Raw genomic sequence first — 19,023 nt, forward strand, 5'->3', positions numbered from 1 at the left:
AACGTGCCTCAGCTCTTTCTTATAATGATAAAGGAAACAGACATTATAAACACATTTACAGCGTTCATCCTGCCTGGTCTTCTTTCTTGTGCCCTCGTTTTTTTTCGCACTGTTAATTTATATATGAACTTTTACTGCTGATGAGCTTTGATGCAGTGCGAGACGAAAACACGGAGACGAAAAAGCCCATCGCAGAGCTCGTGTCCACGTTTCCCCTCGCGCTGCATCACAGCTGTCAAAATTGCTCACCAACAAGCGCACATTGCAACCCTAGTGTTACTCTATATGCTACGTAAAGGTAGACTATACAGTAACTCTATGCAACCCTTTTTCACGCTGCTAAGCCTGCTCTATCACCTACCACAAAGGGCCCAATTCGAAGCGGGCTATATTCAAAATTGACAGACTTGCTTAACTTGAGGATCAGTGCAAATAATCGGAGTAGCTTTAAACTGACCTGTATTTCATATCTATGGCGCTGCTTCGTGGACACAGCGTAGTTACGACCTGGAAGACAGCGGAGGGTGGACTGATTCCAATTTGCTTATAGTAGACCGAGCCGCGACTTGGAGACGGCTCCAGGCAGACAGCTATCTGTGCAGTGCACCGCTCCACGCGATGTACTCCTGCGGAATTCAGTAAGAACTGCGCGTGCTGCCCTTAGAGTGCTAACATACTGTACGACACAGCATGGTTACGTTGAATCAACCCAAATATACCGCCCATACACGAACAGAGCGTGCAACGGAACCCGGGGAAGACCGGGCGTTGCGGACGTCCCTAAACGTCCAGGACCAACTCCGGCTAGCTGGATAGGGCTCGGGTGTCGGCTGTGAACCATGGCTACTATACCGCCCATACACGAACAGAGCGTGCAACAGAACCCGGGGAAGACCAAGCGTTGCTGACGTCCCTAAACGTTCAGGACCAACTCCGGCTAGCTGGACAGGGCTCGGGTGTCGGCTGTGAACCATGGCTACTATACCGCCCATACACGAACAGAGCGTGCAACAGAACCCGGGGAAGACCAAGCGTTGCTGACGTCCCTAAACGTTCAGGACCAACTCCGGCTAGCTGGACAGGGCTCGGGCGTCGGCTGTGAACCACGGCTACGTAGAGCAAGGAAGTAACCCACCTCTGAGCGACGAAAATGCGCGCCCAGTTGCAAATTGAAAGTTTTATTCCGCCTCTATGTGGGCCCTTTAGCTGCGCGGGACGCGAGTGGGTCTACTTCCCGGCTCCCACGAAACTGAGTAGACCATCGCTCGGCGTACTCACAATTCTCTGGGACTTGACGTACTGGTAGGCCACCGCGTACTCCAGCAGAGAGGTGAACACGCTGACGAGGCACGCGAAGAGCCAGATGTCCACGGCCTTCACGTAGTCCACCGGTGGAAGGGCAGTGCGTGACTGTACGACCTGGACGCGAATCCACGACAACAAATGAAACTCCGATTGTTGAAGGGCGCTTCATTTTTTAGTAGTGATAGATGAATTTCTAGGTAAGAAAACAGCGGCTGCGAAACTCGAGTACACAGCGCGGCTGGCAAACCAGTGTCGCCACCTTGCTTTCTTGCTTGACCCTGTCTTGTGGCTCTTACATACTAAGGTGGATTGGCCAAGAAGCCGGCGGTTAATGTAAGTCAAGAACTTTGAATTGCCCACGCTAGAGAAATACGACTACTTTGTTTTCACAAGACGGGGTTGTTTTGGCACCATTTGAAAAAAAGTGAAAGAAAAGAAATATTAAGATTTTTGAATCACTGAGGCGTAATCATTACGTGGGATTCTTCTGAGGGTTAAGTCATCAGAGTGTAATATTGAAATACTAAATGTAAGATTGGTTAGTAAAAATCGCGAGCTGATTAATGGCTCAGCAAGGTAGTCTCCTGGTGAACCCAGATCATTCTTCTTCATCCTCCTTTTTTTATTTTTCTTACTTTATATATTTCTGTATTGCCCTCTCTCCTCTTCCCCCCTCTAACCCCCAAAGCGCTCTTCACTCTCACTTGTGTATTGTAATCCTATACTATGCGTGGTCATGTTACATTTTACCTTCTCACCTCTTCTATTTCTTTCTTAACGGAAGTTCGCACTCTTACTTCCAATTACCATCCCCTCGTTAAACTATACTACACAAGGCTATGACACGCTTTAACTTCTCCACTTCTTCATTTTGTCCACACGAGTATTCGCCCTTATTTACCACTCCGGCCACATCGCTGTATTATAATATGCATAGCAATGCTACGCTAAGAGTTGCTTGGCACGGACTTTTTTTTTTCTGTGCATACTCGTAGAGCTCGCTGTTTACGACACCAGCCTTACTCCTAGGTTCAACACCTCCGCTGCTAAAAGGGAACGAAGACTTGACAACATCACGTTGTAGAAACTGACCAAAGTGGATAATTTTCATAGAAAAGAAAGCTTTGCAGCGTTTGAGTTACTTATCAGTAAGACTTCATTTTTGTTCTGCATGTGCCACAGTGATCTTATAAAGATCGCCTAAAGCTGCAATGAGTTTAAGACGAACGAGAAGAGCCCGAAGGATCTGGCACTTCACTGTCTCATTTTTTTTCCTCTTGAAAATGAGACAAGAAAGCTCTTACGAGCAATCAGAGGTACTTTACCCCTTAGCTTATCCTTATTCGACTGAATTCCAGGAATCTTGTCATATGGTTCTCCACAACAATGTTTTGCTCAGTCCTATGTTGAGCAGCGTAATATGTTTAAAGGTCGCCGTGCGTATGGTACTTCGGAATTTTGTTCGTCGTCAAATTCGGCAACATTATTTCGATTCTGCGATGGTCTTAATACGAGTCAAAGAAAGAATTCGATACGTTCGGTACAGCAGGCGAATGGGCAGTGACCACCCCCTAATTTTTTCAATGTGTAAGCACGAGCGTCGACTACCGTGTCGATAAGCGCCGTACAGCAGCGGCGAAATGAACAAGAGTACGGGCATGAACGCAATGAGCAGTTCTGTGCAGCTGTCGTACGTTCGGTTGATTCAGGAAACGGACGACACCCTTACTTCTGTGAGTGCCGTTATCGCCATCTTTTTCTTTATTTATTTTTTCTGAATGCGTTGCGTGCATTTAATTTCTGTGCGATAAGTTCAATACTGATACTACGCTGTACCGTGAGTTACCCTCAAGTCGATGTGCTTGGTAAGGTAAATAATAATCTGGTGTTCAACGTCCCGAAATCATGATATGATTATGAAAAGTGCCGTAGTGGAGGGCTCCGGAAATTTCGACTCCTGGTGTTCTTTTAACGTGCACCTCAAACTAAGCACACAGGCCTTAAACGTCTTAACCTCTATCGAAAATGCAGCTGGTGCAGCCGGGATTCGATCCCGCCACCTTTGGGTTGGCAGTCAGGCGCCATAGTCACTAGACCACCGCGGCGGAGGCTGGTTGTTGAGCGCGTCGATGTAGCAAGTTCCGCACAAAACCAAAACAATGCAGCATAGACAGTACTTTATCACTGCTTCGTATGAAGCCGACTGCTAAGACTCGCAGAACCTGCTGAATATTTACTCTATTGTTCATGCAGCACTTTACTAAGGTGAAAAAAAAATTGCTCCCCACAAAAAATCTTGAAGCTTGCATTGAGCCACCCCAAGCTTGAAATAGCAAAACTGGACGATTATGAATATTAACCTGGTTGTTTAGGTTGTTTGCTGATGATGATATGTAAGGTTTAACGTCCCAAAACCAATATATGATTATGAGAGACGCCATAGTGGAGGGCTCCGGAAATTTCGACAACCTGGGGTTCTTTAACGTGCACCCAAATCTGAGCACACGGGCCTACAGCATTTCCGCCTCTCCATCGGAAATGCAGCCGCCACAGCCGTGATTTGATCCCGAGACCTGAGGTTGTTTGTTGAACTTACTTTTAGCGGATGCAAGTTTCAGGTTGCTTCTAGCTTCCTAGGATTTAGCTTGGTTATGCTAGCTTGTTTCTACGTTGGCTCTCAGCGTGGAGACGTCCTAAGCCACAGGGAATCACAGGCACGTCGCGGACACGTCTTCATTGGCTTCTATCGCCTCGGGCTCTTCTCGCAGTCGACGTTGCCTTTTCCGTTCCCTAGTATTCTCTTGCACACACTCGGGGTCTTCGGCTCGCCGTCGTCACTTCGCAGCCATTTGTCGGGCCAACTGTTGCTGTCTTCATTTTTTTAGTGGACCAGTGGTGAGTTCCGATGTTCAGCCATTTTCTGTGGCACATACCGGTTTACGAAGATAGTTTCTTGGATCGACTCGCAGAGAACGATTCGCTATTAAAAACCACGAAAGAGCAGGGACCGTAGAGCAAGTGGCATTGAGTTAGTTCAGCACAGCAGCCGGGCAGACGAGACCAGCGTCGGGTAGTTCAATGCACGCATGTCGGTGCCGTGCTCTACCATACAGCGCTTACTGACACTGTGGTCGACGCTCGCTCTTCGCCATTCTCATTTCGGCGGAGTGAGTTCAGTTACTCGAATAAGTGATAAGCCAGGATGTTATCGCGCTCTTGAACACGTTGGCGCACCCTCAGCACACTGCTATTGTAAGAAAAAAGAACATACTTGCACAGCGCAAGACTACGAGTTGTTACGACGTAACTACGGAATAAGAGACAAGAACAGAAAGAGCGCTGCCTTTTTCAGTCCTTGTCTCTTCTTCCGTAGTTACGTCGTAACTACTCGTAGTCTTGCCCTGTGCAAATATGTTTATTCCCAGTCACCAACTAGCCCAAGCATCTGTCTTAAGAAGTAAGAAAGCGGAGAAAGTGTACATCAAGAGAACACTTGAACTAACTTGAGTTTGTCCGTGCGTATTGCTACATACTTTCTTCAAATTTTGTTATTGTAATCGATTAAGTGCGGCCTTGCGCAAACCACGCCGTTGACGAAGAATCACCGAGGTAATCTTAGAACCTTACGATGCGATGCGAATACGTGCACAACGTGAACATTACAGATTCTACTGGAACTTACGGGGCCGCAAGCGATAACGCTGGATATTCGACGGCACGTGTATGAATGCCGACGCGAACATCCGCTTGTCAGTTGATCGATGGCTGACGTTTTGTTCGTTGCTATCAGTGCCAGAGTGTATCGCTGTAAATCTGTCTTTCCGTTTGTAGGCCTCGAGTCTGAGCAAATAAACAATTTCCTCTTAAGCACTATACCCCGTATTTTAGAACGTCCCTTCACTCAACACTTCACCTTCACTTGAGAAAGCCGATCGGAGCGCCGTCTCTAGGCACAGCAAGTCACGTGCATATCAGCGATAATGTGCTGCGATTTTCGAGTAGCGCAGCGTCATTTTGAGCCGAGCTGTGGCGCAGTGCGCAACTCTGTCAAGTGAAGGGTGAAAGTCGAGTCGAGGAGCGTTTGTGAATGCGGGGGTATGTCTGCTGCCTTCGACAACGTCACGACCACGTGACAATATGAACGTGCCTCAGCTTCAGAACGGCGCAGGGAATGCGTACTGACGTTACTGGTGCGTTAGGTGCAGAGTCGCATTAAACGCATTAAACCTAACTTGAGGGCCCACACGATCAGAGGACCAGAACTGACGCACGGCCTCCGAGATTCCGGGGCTTCCTAAAGCGGATCTGTGGAGAGTGCATTCGTCGTGTCGAAGCGCATCCCGTCACTGCCATTGGTGCCGAGAGTTGTAAACGCTTCGTGAAGTCAAATTGATGTTGTCGAAAAAGTACCATGGAAACGGAGCGCGCTGTTCGCCGAGCTCCAGCCAAGCCGCTGTGACCGAAACGGGCAGTCCATTAGATCGACGCACTCAGATTAACTCTCCTGCCAGGTTTGAACACTAGGGAGGTTGTACACACACATACCTGCGTGGTGAGGGTCAGTATGGCGGTCACTCCCAGTGTGATCCGCCCCTGGACAGCGTGCACGTCCAACCAAAAGGACAGCCACGACAGCACCACCACCAGGCCGCTCGGTATGTAGGTGTTCACGATGGACGCTGTCAGACGACGCTCGAAGGTGAAATTTGCCAGCAGGTGAGTGTAGTTCTCTGTACGGGAAAAAAAGTTTCAGTTCTGAGCACGAGATAACTGTGTCAGTACAACTAAGAGAAGCCGCATATATAAGGGATGGTCAAGAGGGACGTTTATAGGAGACGCCGTACGTAAAAAAAACTCCCAAGCATTTCCCCGAGGGTGAACAAGTGCGAATGCACGGGGTGATGCTATGAGGGGGAGTAAAGTTAAAATCCGTTGGCATTCGCCAGTGTCTTAACGTAAACTCCCCCGTGTGATCACATTGCGATTCCCAGGAACCATTAGACCCTCTCGGGAAATCTTGGCGAGTTTACGCGTATATGTGAGAGTAAATTCACACTATAATGATGTTTATGTCCGCGGCCCGCTTCGCCCGCTTGCGCTCGGCATCACGGGCCCTTCGCCGCGCTGCCTAGTCTTCAACCGGCGCGACACCTTCAACGACGGGTGCAATGCTCGCATTCGATTGCTGTGTACTTGTTGTTGGAGCTATCACAGGCGAGGTTGACGCCTGCGATGGATCCATACCTATGACGACTTGCCGATCTCGAGCAAGTCGTGGGGCGCGCGCAAGCACGTGGTGTGTGACGTCGCTGCGCCGTTGCTACAGACGCTCCTTTCCGCTCCTCGCGCCGTTGCTAGGGGAGAGGAGGAGGCGCACCGCGGATAGGTTGGCTAGAATGGGCCTACCGCGGACGGCGGATTTAGGGTCGCTTATAAAGTGCATTCGCACTTAAAAGGAGGCTGTACTATCTGTATAAGTATACTGCGTGTACTCTTACCGATAGCGCGAGCTCTCTGGCTGAGCATCTACGACGCTCTCGGCTGCTCATCCGAAGGACGCTTGTTCGACCCTGGCCGTGCTTGTTGCATTTTGCTGGAGGCTTAATGGGCCCGTGTGTTTAAGTTTAAGGGCAAGTGAAGAACCTCAGGAGCTGGAAATTTCCGGTATTTCACTACGGCGTGCGTGATAACCATATTGCTGTTTTGTCTCGTGAAAAACCCGGATATGTTTTTTTAGTACTGTTCGTCCAGTATTGCATCACGTCCGAAATATTTTTATTCGTCTGGTCTTCCGCCCCGCCGCGGTGGTCTAGTGGCTAAGGTACTCGGCTGCTGACCCGCAGGTCACGCGATCGAATCCCGGCTGTGGCGGCTGCATTTGCGATGGAGGCGCAAATGATGTAGGCCCATGTGCTCAGAGTTGGGTGCACGTTAAAGAAGCCCAGCAGGTGGTCGAAATTTCCGGAGCCCTCCACTACGACGTCTCTCATACTGATCAAACGGTGGTTTTGGGACGTTAAACCCCACATATCAATCAATCAATCGTCCGGTCTTCCGTCATGTGCGCTCGTTTATTGAACAAGCGTGACGTACTCGATTACGTAACATATCGTATTGACTTTTGATCTACTATCGCGCTCAGTATGAACTACATACACCGTAGGAGCACGAGACCGAGTGGACTGTGAGGGCTAGTGGCACCGATCGTGAAACGTTTTGCAGTCATCAAGGGAGCGTTTGGCCGTTCCTGTGAGGAAGCATCGCTTCAACATGCTGTAAACGGCCCCCAAAACCACCCTCAAAAATATGAGCGCGTCAGTTTCTGTCGGCGTTCCCATTTTTTACGGCACGATTCGCTACGTCAGCTGTATGTCCACGTGACGTCGGGTTCAGGCAAACTCTGGATCGGCCGAATCACGAGACGTGTATATCTGTTGCGAATTTTCGTCGGTCCTGCTTTGTGGTCGCACGCTTGCTCGGTCGGTCTCTTCTTGCACGACTATCGTGCTTGATAAACTTATTTTTCACTTCGTTTTCTGCGTTTGTGACTGCGCAAGCGCAAATAGCCGCGTGTACTCGAGAAGCGTGATATCATCGCTGCATCAATGGTTGCGCCAGGCAATGCGCCTATTTTCCGAAGAACTAAGTAGTGAGATTGATTGATATGTGGGGTTTAACGCCCCAAAACCACCATATGATTATGAGAGACGCCGTAGTGGAGGGCTCCGGGAATTTCGACCACCTGGGGTTCTTTAACGTGCACCCAAGTCTGAGTACACGGGCCTACTACATTTCCGCCTCCATCGGAAATGCAGCCGTCGCAGTCGGGATTTCATCCCGTGACCTGCGGGTCAGCAGCTGAGTACCTTAGCCAATAGACCACCACGGCGGGCTGAGAAGAAAATAGTACTTGTAAGAAGTGTTGTGAAGGCAAGCAAGGAACTACTTCTTCGTTTTTGAGGTCAATGTTATTTCAGGGCCCCTTATAACGCTAGGCCTCGGTTTGTCCTGTCGTGACAGGTGTTTAGAAAATGATAACTGCCACCAAGACCCGACGCCCAAATTTCGAATTTTCCTGCAGTAAAGCTAAATAAATGGCCAAGGGTTCCTTCAGATAAAGGAGGACGAGGGAAGTAAGCAGCTGGGATCGGTGCATGCTCGTAGGAACAGCCAAATGCTATCAACGTAACTTTAAAAGAAATTATGCCACGATCGGCGTCACAGTACAGCCTCGCAGTGCGTTGGGCCATGCGCTCATGTAGGGTATATATAGCTCACACAAAATGCGATAGGACCTCAATGCATGGCGGATATTCTTCGCCGAATAATTTGGCGCAAATGCAATGTAATAATTCTGTACACAAAACGCGACAAGATCTCACTGCATGGCCGATATTCTTTGCCGAGTAATCTGGCGCAAATGTTGTGACGCACACAATCGTGCTACGAAGCAGCGAGGTCACACTGGCATAGGCTTCAATTCCTTCAGGTAGCATGCGAACAGTTCTTGGGCAGCTGCCAGCTCATAATCAGATCACGCGTTACACTACGCCAACAGGCAGAAAAAGAGCGTTGCACACTCGTCGTCATGACGGCTAGCAGTGCTGACATCTCTCGGGGTTAAATTCACATAGATACCCTATAGGGTGGACAGCGGGATGACTGCGGCTGTAGCGGATTGGACGCAATTTTTGAAGGTCGCATGTTCGGTTCCCGCGAGGGGAAAGTTTTCATTTCGTCCATTTTTCTTTCTTCCGATTTACGTCACAATTACTACGTGTAACACCCCCGATACATTCCTTCATTGTCCGTTAGTTCTCATTAAGCACTGATCAATCATTCAGCACGCAAAGCACCTCTGATACGGATAATCACAATATATAGGTTACACCGGTTGCCTCAGCAACGACACTCTCGAAGCAACAGTCGCCACTCTCGAATCGTTGCCATGCGTTCAGTCTGCTGCAAGTGACGGAAGTGATGCGAGGCACCGGAAGTGCGTCATGGTCCCCGTGGTTTACACCCAGCATATTGCGGAGCATAGAGTTTCCTAATATACACTATAGAGGGAACTCTGGCGCTAGTGTGTATGGAAGCTGCAACGCACGGCGCTTCAGCGAGCATGGGAATGATGGGTAGTACACACATTTGTCTAATATTCGTACTTCTGGCCTGCTTTTGGCTCCGTGTGCGTTCGTGTGGCTTGGAGCTGTTTTCTTACGAAACAAGTATTAGCAAATGTTCAGCGGTTGCGCTTCACCATTTTATTTTTTTAGACTTACTTTCCAAATCGGCTCACGAAGTTCAAAAGGGTTCAATCTTTCTTTCAAAACAAAACCGACATACAGCAATAAACGAAGCCGCAAGTACGATTCGCCGCCCGCAAGCACGAAGACTAGGCAAATGTGTGTGCTACCCATCATTCCCATGGTCGCTGAACGATCACAGCGCCAGAGTGCCTTCTAGTTAATTTTAGGAAACTCTATGTTGCGGAGTACTCCCGGAGTGCTCACCTCCAAGGAAGTTCTCGCTGTACCGATGTACTTTGGGCCGCTTGATGCGGAACTGAAGTGGTTCGATTCGGTCGACGAACTCTATGGCAAGGCTCTCGCCTTTGTCATCCACGCTAGCCTCCCAACAGAGCTCCGTGATGGAGTTGGGCGTGGCCACTGAAAGAATCCGTTGCAGGCAAAGTAAATAAGCAGCCAAATTTGAAGCTCAGGACAAAGTTAAGAACCGAAAAAATCTGAGCCATAGAAGACTGCAGCAACAATTTCCGAAATTGTCATGAGAAAGCTCCGCAGTCTTTGAAAAGAAGGCCGCAACATTATATTTTAAACACGCCAGCGAATTATCACTCCACTGAAGGCAACCAGTATTCACTGAAGTGTGTGAGGTCACACGTACCATTGCATTTTTACTATAATGTCGTGAACGTTAACCCTCGAACACAGTGGTGCCTTCGTGTAGAAAATCTCTACTAAGCTTCATGTAGGAAACCTCATTATTTCTCGACTAATATAGACGAGAAGTAACCAGAATTTTCTACGTGAGGCTCAGAGAGCACGCTTCGTATTGCTGATCTCATCGCTTCTCGCCGATATTGAGAACTACCGTTTGCTTTAGTCGGAGCTTGCGCGATATGATTTAGAAAAGAAAAACCGGGCAGTGGCGGACTAGTGGCGCGAAAACTGAGAAAGCAGTGAAGCTGCTGCTATCTCCTTCCTGCTCGTCCTCACTTTTATTTTCGACCCCTTGCTGTACAATAATGCGCAGTAATGTACAAGACTATATTGTAAAAATACTTTATCCTTACCCCTCCTTCTATCCATCCTCCTCACCCTCAGTTCCAGTAGAAACCCCCTTGCTATAGTATACTACAGAATACTTTACTCTTTCCTTGCTGCTTTCCCTCGTTTTCACACTCGCTTCCCTTGCCCAGCCTTTCTTTACTATACAGTACAAGACTTCAACGGCCCCGCCGCAGTGGTCTAGTGGCTAAGGTACTCGGCTGCTGACCCGCAGGGCGCGGGTTCGAATCCCGGCTGCGGCGGCTGCATTTCCGATGGAGGCGGAAATGTTGTAGGCCCGTGTACTCAGATTTGGGTGCACGTTAAAGAACCACAGGTGGTCGAAATTTCCGGAGCCCTCCACTGCGGCGTCTCTCATAATCATATGGTGGTTTTGGGACGTTAAAACCCCACATATCTATCTAAGACTTCAACGCGTTCCTATGTGATGGGAGATGCCATAAACAAGGTAGGGGCCAGTCATTATAATGATATCTCTGTGGCCGCATAATCAAGAACTTTTTGCTAGTCTCAAAAAGCTCCGCCGTTAAGAATTGCGAGGGTATACACCTAAGGCGGTGAAACTTGCGGAGCTTACTCAGGCTCACTCGTTAAATATGTTTTGCTCTTATAACTCACTGAGACTCACCGAAATTTTTCTTAGATTGACTTGATCACTCGGATTCACACTCACGAAACGTTTTTTTTCAACCGAACTCGTGCGACTTCAACTAACCAAAGCATTACTCATTCAGATTCAGACTCACGGCTTGATCTGGGTCCGAGCCGGCCTGAGTGAGTGGACTCATGAGTCTGTTTGCCTGGAATTATCTTTTTTGACCACGGTGTCAATGTTCTGTACCACCAAGATCTCCCGTGATGGGGGCTCTTCTTGGCACATTTTCATACAGTACCTTCGAATGCGATTTAGGAATCCTCGTAAGCCAGTATAATAAGGTCATTTTTATTCAGAGAGATGATAGTGTAAGATATATTTATCTAGTAGTTCTTTGGAAGAATTTGGGAGGGGGGGGGGGGGAGTCAATATCCTTCTTTTTGTCATTTGCGCCTCAATATCTATTGAAATCATGTATGAAAGACACTGCTTTGGACTACGTGTCAGTGAATGTGAGTGTGAACGTGAACAGAGGTGAGGCTGAGAGTAATGCTGAAGTTGAGGACAGACGACCATACGTCAGAAAAAGAGGTTGAAGTCTCTTGTACTGACTCAAGAAATACATCTTGCGCTTGGGCTGACTCGAACTCAGACTCACCAAACTACAAACTATTCCTGAGCCGAACTCACTCGTAATCACACTCACGAAGGCTTTCTTCAACTATAGACTGACTCAGGCTTGAACTCATCAAAGTATTATACACCTGGAATCACTCAGACTCACTGCTCGATTTGAGTCTGAGCGAGTTTGAATTGGTCGACTTATGATGAGTTCGCCGACCTATGGGTATATATAACTCGCACACAAGTGCTACGCTGTATTTCCTCCCTCTTTGCCACTGCCGCTGCTGTCTTAGTGCAATATCTGGTACACGTCGCTCCTCAGGACCATTACTCAATACAATGATTTAACCACTAGCCAGAGCACGTGCAATCTGAAGAATACAGTGCCCATAGTTTGCACTTGAAATACAGACACTGTTGTCTGGATCCTAATAAAGTATGCGTCATCATCATCGTCATCATACAGATATCCTGATATTTTTTTCAAAGCGGCAATAAACGCATCGAAAGTTGTTTCACATGACGCTCACGTAGGGAAACCTTGAAGTGGCAGTGCTGGATGTCCATCGGGTACTTGTGAAACGTCATTAGGCATCGAACTTGAAACAGGTACCTGCACAGAGTTAGGACAGACACGAAGCTATTAGTTGCCCTTGACGGTGTAAATAAGGAAAAAGTAAAACAGGCAAGACGTAACGCCAAAGTTGAACGGATAAGGTTCAGCCATGCAGTGAAACATGACTGTTATTGGGTGGCAAGAGCGCCAACTGCCACTCATAGCAGAACGATAGAATGATGTTAGTATAATAATTTTTGCAATCGGCGTTCTAATTAAACAAGATGACCCACTGACTTCGTGACTAGCTCTACTTATTGCGGCAGCAGTTATTTGAAAGATTGACTAAGTGGACCGGGAAATCCTCAAATCGTGGCTTGCTTCTGTAGAAAAACAACGTTTTCTATATTATATCGAAGCATGCCGTTCCTCTAGGGTAAGCAAAAAAATATTTATTTGAAGTTTAGGAGAAATATAATCTGGAGTAGTGTCTCATTAACTAATATGAGTTTGGCGTTATAAATGGATTCCACCGTAAGTTTATGTGAAATACTTTGGGTTATGGAGTGGGCTAAAGCGTGGCGTACAAAGGAGAAAGTTGAGTGAATGAACCAAGTTGTGAAGCAGCATGGAAGATTTTTTTAGCGTCTGTTAAGGCCACCATGGAGACATGCTTCTACTTCATATGTCATCTTAGTAACAAGATTGTATAATACATTTGTGTTGTGCTAATAAAAATAAGAACTTGTGAAACAGTGCAGTGCAACGCCGTTAGAACAAAGCAGCATGGAGACCGTAAGTGAGTTCAACATAACCGAGATTTGTTGTAAAAGTAGAGGGAAATCGGCACTGTCAAATCAGCTACCCCAGTCACACGAAAATTCCTAGATACATAGATATTGCAGGTAGTTTCCCGTAAGTCATGCACGCTAAGCATGGCAAGGCGGAGCTTGTCGAAGCTCAAGTCTTCTGTCTTACGCTGGTTATTTCTCTGCTATTCTTAGTTTTCTCTCTCTTACGGTGATTCTCTTTCAGTTTTTCTTCCTTTCGTTTCTGTCAATCGTTCCCTTTCTCTGACTTATTAAGCTATTCTCCCTTTCTCTAATCATTTGTCTTTAATTCTCTTCTTCTCTTTCTGTCTTCTTTTCTTTTCTTTCTCTGCGTTACCCTTCTTTCTCCGTCGCCCTCACTCCCTTTTGCCGTCATCTCGCTATACTATACTATATATACTATACCAAGCTATGATCTGCTCTGCTAGCGTGCCTCGGTAGTTAAGTAGCTACGACGTTCGTATTCCCCTAGTGAGCACGGCAGTATTCAGTTTTAGATCACCAGGGGTCAGTAGCAGTAGTTATTTAGCACATGCTCATTCACTATAATTTTTCGTATTCATCCGTCTCACCTCGAGCATCGGCAGCTTTGCTGTTAAAACAACTTACTCTACACTTCTAAGTCACCATAAACAAGGCAATTCTTTACCCGTATTCTCGTAACATTTCACACTAGAGAGAGATGGAACACTCAAAAGGTGAAAACACAATACGACAATCCCTCTTTGACCATCGTGGTTTCGCTAAACAGGCTTGCGTTCATATTTATTTAAATAGGGATGTGTTTACATTTTAACCATATTTTAAATGTCACAGCAACATATAAAAGAAATGTGATTGCAAAGTGTCTGTAGGTGCGTTTGATGATCGCCCCGCCGTGGTGGTCTAGTGGCTAAGGTACTCGGCTGCTGACCCGCAAGTCGCGGTATCGAATCCCGGCTGCGGCGGCTGCATTTACGATGGAGGCGGAAATGTTGTAGGCCCGTGCGCTCAGATTTGGGTGCACGTTAAAGAGCCCCAGGTGGTCGAAATTTCCGGAGCCCCCCCACTACGGCGTCTCTAATAATCATATATGGTGGTTTTGGGACGTTAAACCCCGCATATCAATCAATCAAGGTACGTTTGATATGATGCTACCTCGTTAGGGTAGAGTGTCACGCGAACCAAGTATTTCTTTGTTACAGCCGATATTGCGGTGGCACTCGCGTTTTCGCTTCTGTTATATAAGATAAACACGGCCAGATCCACATCACGAACGCTGTCGAAACAGTGACGCTGGGGCCCACTTTCGTCGGGTTCACCCTCACCAATTTTCGCGTACCTCTCATTAGTTCAACCTTTTCGCCGAACCTCAACACAACGCCTTCTTTGACCTCTTTCGTTGATTTTTTTAGGGGCGAAGCTCCTTAGGGCGTAGGCTGTGCGTCCCCTGTAGCCTGTATGTAGCCACCTCTAGTTTAGTTCTTGCAGTGTTCACTAGATGGCGGTACCGTGCCCTGTATGTAGCCACCTCTAGTTTAGTTCTTGCAGTGTTCACTAGATGGCGGTACCGTCTCCTGTATGTAGCCACCTCTCGCTTAGTTCTTGTAGTGTTTACTAGATGGTGGTACTTGTAGCTGATGATGAAAAGATGCAAGATGTTATAAACTAGAAAGCGGTACTTGTTGATGAAAGACGCGAGATCTTATAAAACAGGAATGATGTCACATATGGCGCGTGTCATTGGTTGAAGGCAATCGTTCGATTTAGTGCGGCGACGTACGCTAGGGGGAGCGATGTAATAAAATCGAGTGGGCAAAATGTACAGAGGATTCATGGTTTACCAGGTTTACCTCCGGAGCTTCGCCCACTCATCATCATTCACTTCGTGGATATGGCGGAATTTTTTTTTTACCCTTTCCGCCGGACTTCACCCAATATTAGTACCCCTCTTATTCATTCAACTTCCACCGAGTCTCGCCTAGGCCCGTCATGGCGCGCCGCAAGTTCCCCCTTTCCCTTCTTACAGCGTCACACTCGAGCAACAGCTCAAGGCTAAGTGACCAGCGCCATCAACCGATGGTGAAGCTTCGACTAAGAACAAGTTCGCTATTAAAGAGACCCTACAAAGGGAAACACTGACTTCGTTCAGATTGATAAACTGCACTCGGAAAGCTCTCAAAGTCATAACTTTCGCTATCGTAAGTTGATCATTAGCGAGAAAAAAATCAAAGTTGAAGTCTAATTTTTAAATCTCGCCCCGAAATCTCCGCACGTGATGTTACGGATTTCAAACTCATCGTATTTTCGCGACACTGGCTCGATGAAACTTTCTGAAACTTCGTATGCTAGGTGTATGGCACACTCGGATTACAATGTACTACTTTTTTTAGCGATTATAAGCTGAGTAGGACACAGTAGACGCTTTCGAAATCTACGTCCCTGTGTTGGGTGCCGAATTCTCAGTGTGGGGTCTCCACTCGCATTTACTTTTCGCACATTTTCTTTCTTACCAAGCATCTTTTCGCGGTAAGAGTGATGTTTTGGGGATTCTGAAATGATGCTTTACCAATACGCGAAAAAATCGTTTTTCTAACTACTGTCACTTTGCCAAGAAATATAATTAAAACGCAGCCAATCACAGTTCGTATTTAGTACGCTATAACCGATAATTTGCTGTGTTTTATGTAACGAGGCTCTACTGCAGTTCAATGCTCATGCAACCGCTTCGCATAGAAACAGAACAGATAGCTTGGAACTTGAATGTGAAGCGAAAGCGCATAGGGGGTTTGCCTTGTGAGTCTGTGCACGGATCCGTCCCTCGCGATCTTGTAGGCGACGCTGTCCACCGATTGGCGGAATATGCTGCTCCTCTTGGTGTTGGAGAACACCACATCCGGCGTCCACATGAGACGAGCGACGCGACGGGGTACCGACATGCGGCGCCACCTGTCGGCGAACGGGCTGGTGCGGAGCCGGCCATCGCGCCAGCTCTCTTCGATGTACGTGTGCAGGCGGAAGTCCTGCGGAGGTTGTAGGGTAGAAAAAAGGCTGACAGCAACACTGAAGTGAAAAAAAAAATAAGCACGAAAAGAATTCGCCGGCTTTACGTATACGTACACTACCTCCCACTTCTAAAATCTTCGCAGATCGATTTGTTTCTGTGCAGAGTTCCGTGAAAATCAAGGCTGCTAAACCTTAATGGAGTGAAGGGAGGATGGAGGAAAGACAAGGAGGTTAGTTATTAATGAAGGGGAAGCACATCCGATGGCTTACCAGCACATGTGAAGAAAGCATTTGACTCTTCTTTATCTGAGAAGCGTGGTTTATTTCTCTGGTCCGGTCACAAAGCCACCGTTCTTGTTCAGTTAAAGGAGTCACACTATCTCCAGTGCCTGATCATAAAACACAACTTGCTCAGAGCCGGCGCTGCTATAAACATCTCAACCAAATCTTGGAATTCGGCGCGGCAAGAGTTAGAAGCACAGCACGAAGTCGATTGATTGATATGTGGGGTTTAACGTCCCAAAACCACCTTATGATAATGAGAGACGCCATAGTGGAGGGCTCCGGAAATTTCGACAACCTGTAGTTCTTTAACGTGCACCCAAATCTGAGCACACGAGCCTACATTTCCGCCTCCATCGGAAATGCAGCCGCCGCAGCCGGGATTTGATCCCGCGACCTGCGGGTTAGCAGCTAGTACCTTAGCCACTAGACCACCGCAGTGGGGCCACAACATGAAGTTGCCTTTTTTTTTCAGGAGTCCTTTTTGCCTAATGCGGCCTTTGCTCGCTGTCTTCGGAGCTGCCAGCGTCTGCTGTTAGACGTCGAACAGCAGACAGCATGCGATTGGCCAATAACCAGCGTTAATCAAGAGCGGCGTTTAGATCAGACGCACTTCTTGTCATGAGGTGGCTCCGCCTGCCGGCATAGTGCTCCGTAGTATGCTCACATTGCTCAATGAGCAACACTTGCACACAACAATCACAACGGCAGGAGGCGTTCGCGTCTCATCACGCGCGCTAATGTCTGTGAAGCAGGCTGACGTAGCTTCTTTCCACCGTTACTACCCCTCTATGCTTAGCTGCCATCACGCTTGTCGCTACGTTCCCAGTGATTGCGGTCTGGGCGTGTTGGTTTGGGATGATCAATACGCTCACAAACATACGAAGACCAAAAAAGACGCATGACACACAGTGACTGTGTGTCATGCGTTATTTAAATGCGAATGCATTTCTTAGTCGGGCTATGTCAGGCGTCCGTCGGGATCTCTCCACCACCCTCTCCCCATATCAATAGCTGCGTGTGTGCGCGCTTATTTTAACCGTGCACGCTCGCTACTATAGCTGGAAACGCATATCGCGTTTCCAGCTACAGCGGCGCTACTATATAACGCTAGCGCCTTATAAGCAATAGCGCCGTTATAAGCTATAACGGCGCTATTAGCTGCACGGTGTAAGAAAAAAAAACATTATTCTTCTATACTGAGACGCCTGCAAAGCAGCACATACACACATGGGGCCCTAATGCACCGTCTCTACCTAACGAGATATAGCTCTATGTGCCCGCTTTGCAACGTACCGGACACCCTGGCGCACTTGCTTCTTGCATGCCAGTGTATTGTCAGACCTAATCTGCAGCAACACACGACTGATAATGAAGAAGGACGGACGAACGAAGACCTAACCGAAACGTGGGAGGTGAAGCTCGCCCTCGAGGACCTGGAAGAGCAACAACTCGTCGCCAGGGCCAAGAGGGCAGTAGAAGCCAGAGGGTTCCTGGACTAAGGAGCCCTCCCACCTCAGGGTGACACCGGGCATTGCTCGGGGCACTATTTAAAAATAAACGTTTACTTCGCTCTCTCTCTTCTAAAGTTGGGTTTTTTCGCGCGAAACGCCGTTATGGACGCTTCAATATGCATTCGCTTTTCCTCGTGATTCTCTTCGGGGAAGGGGGGGGGGCAATTTTTGGGGTGTCCTCGTGCGTTTGTGTGCTTTGAATTTATTGATTTGGTCGGTAGGAGAGAAGAGAGTGCTTTAATCATGCGACAAAGCCCTGTAACTTTTCTCGTTCTTAAGGGAATCGAGAAACCTTAGCGGCAGACGATTTGTGAGGCAATAAACTCTGATACTAAAGCCAGTTGATGACTACGTGGAAAAGTGGGTGGTGACCTTCAACACACATGTGAAGTTAAATATAAATGAGGAATCCATGTTCGCAACTAAAGTGATGTATTAAGATGTGTTTCGGTGAGGTGACCTCTAATAAAACTTGCGAAGTGTTTGAGGCTTCTTCCTGAGATGTGTAACACAAGAAACAAATTGAGTGGTATACCTATCGCGAAAAATTAACCGTACCAGAAGTCCCCGAGATGGAGGCTTGGGCAGCTCAGCTCGATATCTCTTTGTCCGCACCGCGTCGTCTACTCAGTGTTTCCGTGGCGTCTGTGCGCACACGCTAGGCGAGTAACACCGAGAAGACGGTGGCGTAGGGACAAAGATACAACGTGGTGCCATCCGTCCAAGCGGGTTCCTTCCACCTTGAATTTGTGTAGTCGTCGTCGGGCGTCATGTGATCCGCAAGTTAAAAAGTAACGCTGTTACTTGCTTTAAGTTTGCGTCGTGAAGCCTCGAGACTGTTGTATTTGTCACTTTTTCGTACTGTATCTAAGATCTACTCGCAGACCTTTGAACACTAGGTCTAGCAGGGGAAGCTGAACAGCTGACCTCAGTTATAAGGTCAAACCATACCCGATGCCTTGTCACCAACGTGAGAGGACCTAAAGCGATCGCCGATTTTATGATTCATTGAGTGCCGTCA

At 47.6% G+C, this 19,023-nt stretch overlaps 1 protein-coding gene across 1 annotated transcript in view; it reads right to left on the reverse strand.

The window, feature by feature from the left end:
- The window catches only part of LOC119179367 (glycine receptor subunit alphaZ1), a 37,253-nt gene that overhangs the window by 3,079 nt on the left and 15,151 nt on the right, over window positions 1-19,023 (reverse strand). The window contains exons 4-8 of the mRNA XM_037430433.2: window positions 15,994-16,223; window positions 12,366-12,448; window positions 9,819-9,974; window positions 5,851-6,035; window positions 1,279-1,419 (exon numbers count right to left, since the gene is read on the reverse strand). Coding sequence (XP_037286330.2) covers window positions 1,279-1,419; window positions 5,851-6,035; window positions 9,819-9,974; window positions 12,366-12,448; window positions 15,994-16,223 — 795 coding nt within the window. The remainder of the gene's footprint in view (window positions 1-1,278; window positions 1,420-5,850; window positions 6,036-9,818; window positions 9,975-12,365; window positions 12,449-15,993; window positions 16,224-19,023) is intronic.

Source organism: Rhipicephalus microplus, chromosome 7 (assembly GCF_043290135.1).
Source record: "Rhipicephalus microplus isolate Deutch F79 chromosome 7, USDA_Rmic, whole genome shotgun sequence".
In the NCBI taxonomy this organism is placed as follows: domain Eukaryota; kingdom Metazoa; phylum Arthropoda; class Arachnida; order Ixodida; family Ixodidae; genus Rhipicephalus; species Rhipicephalus microplus.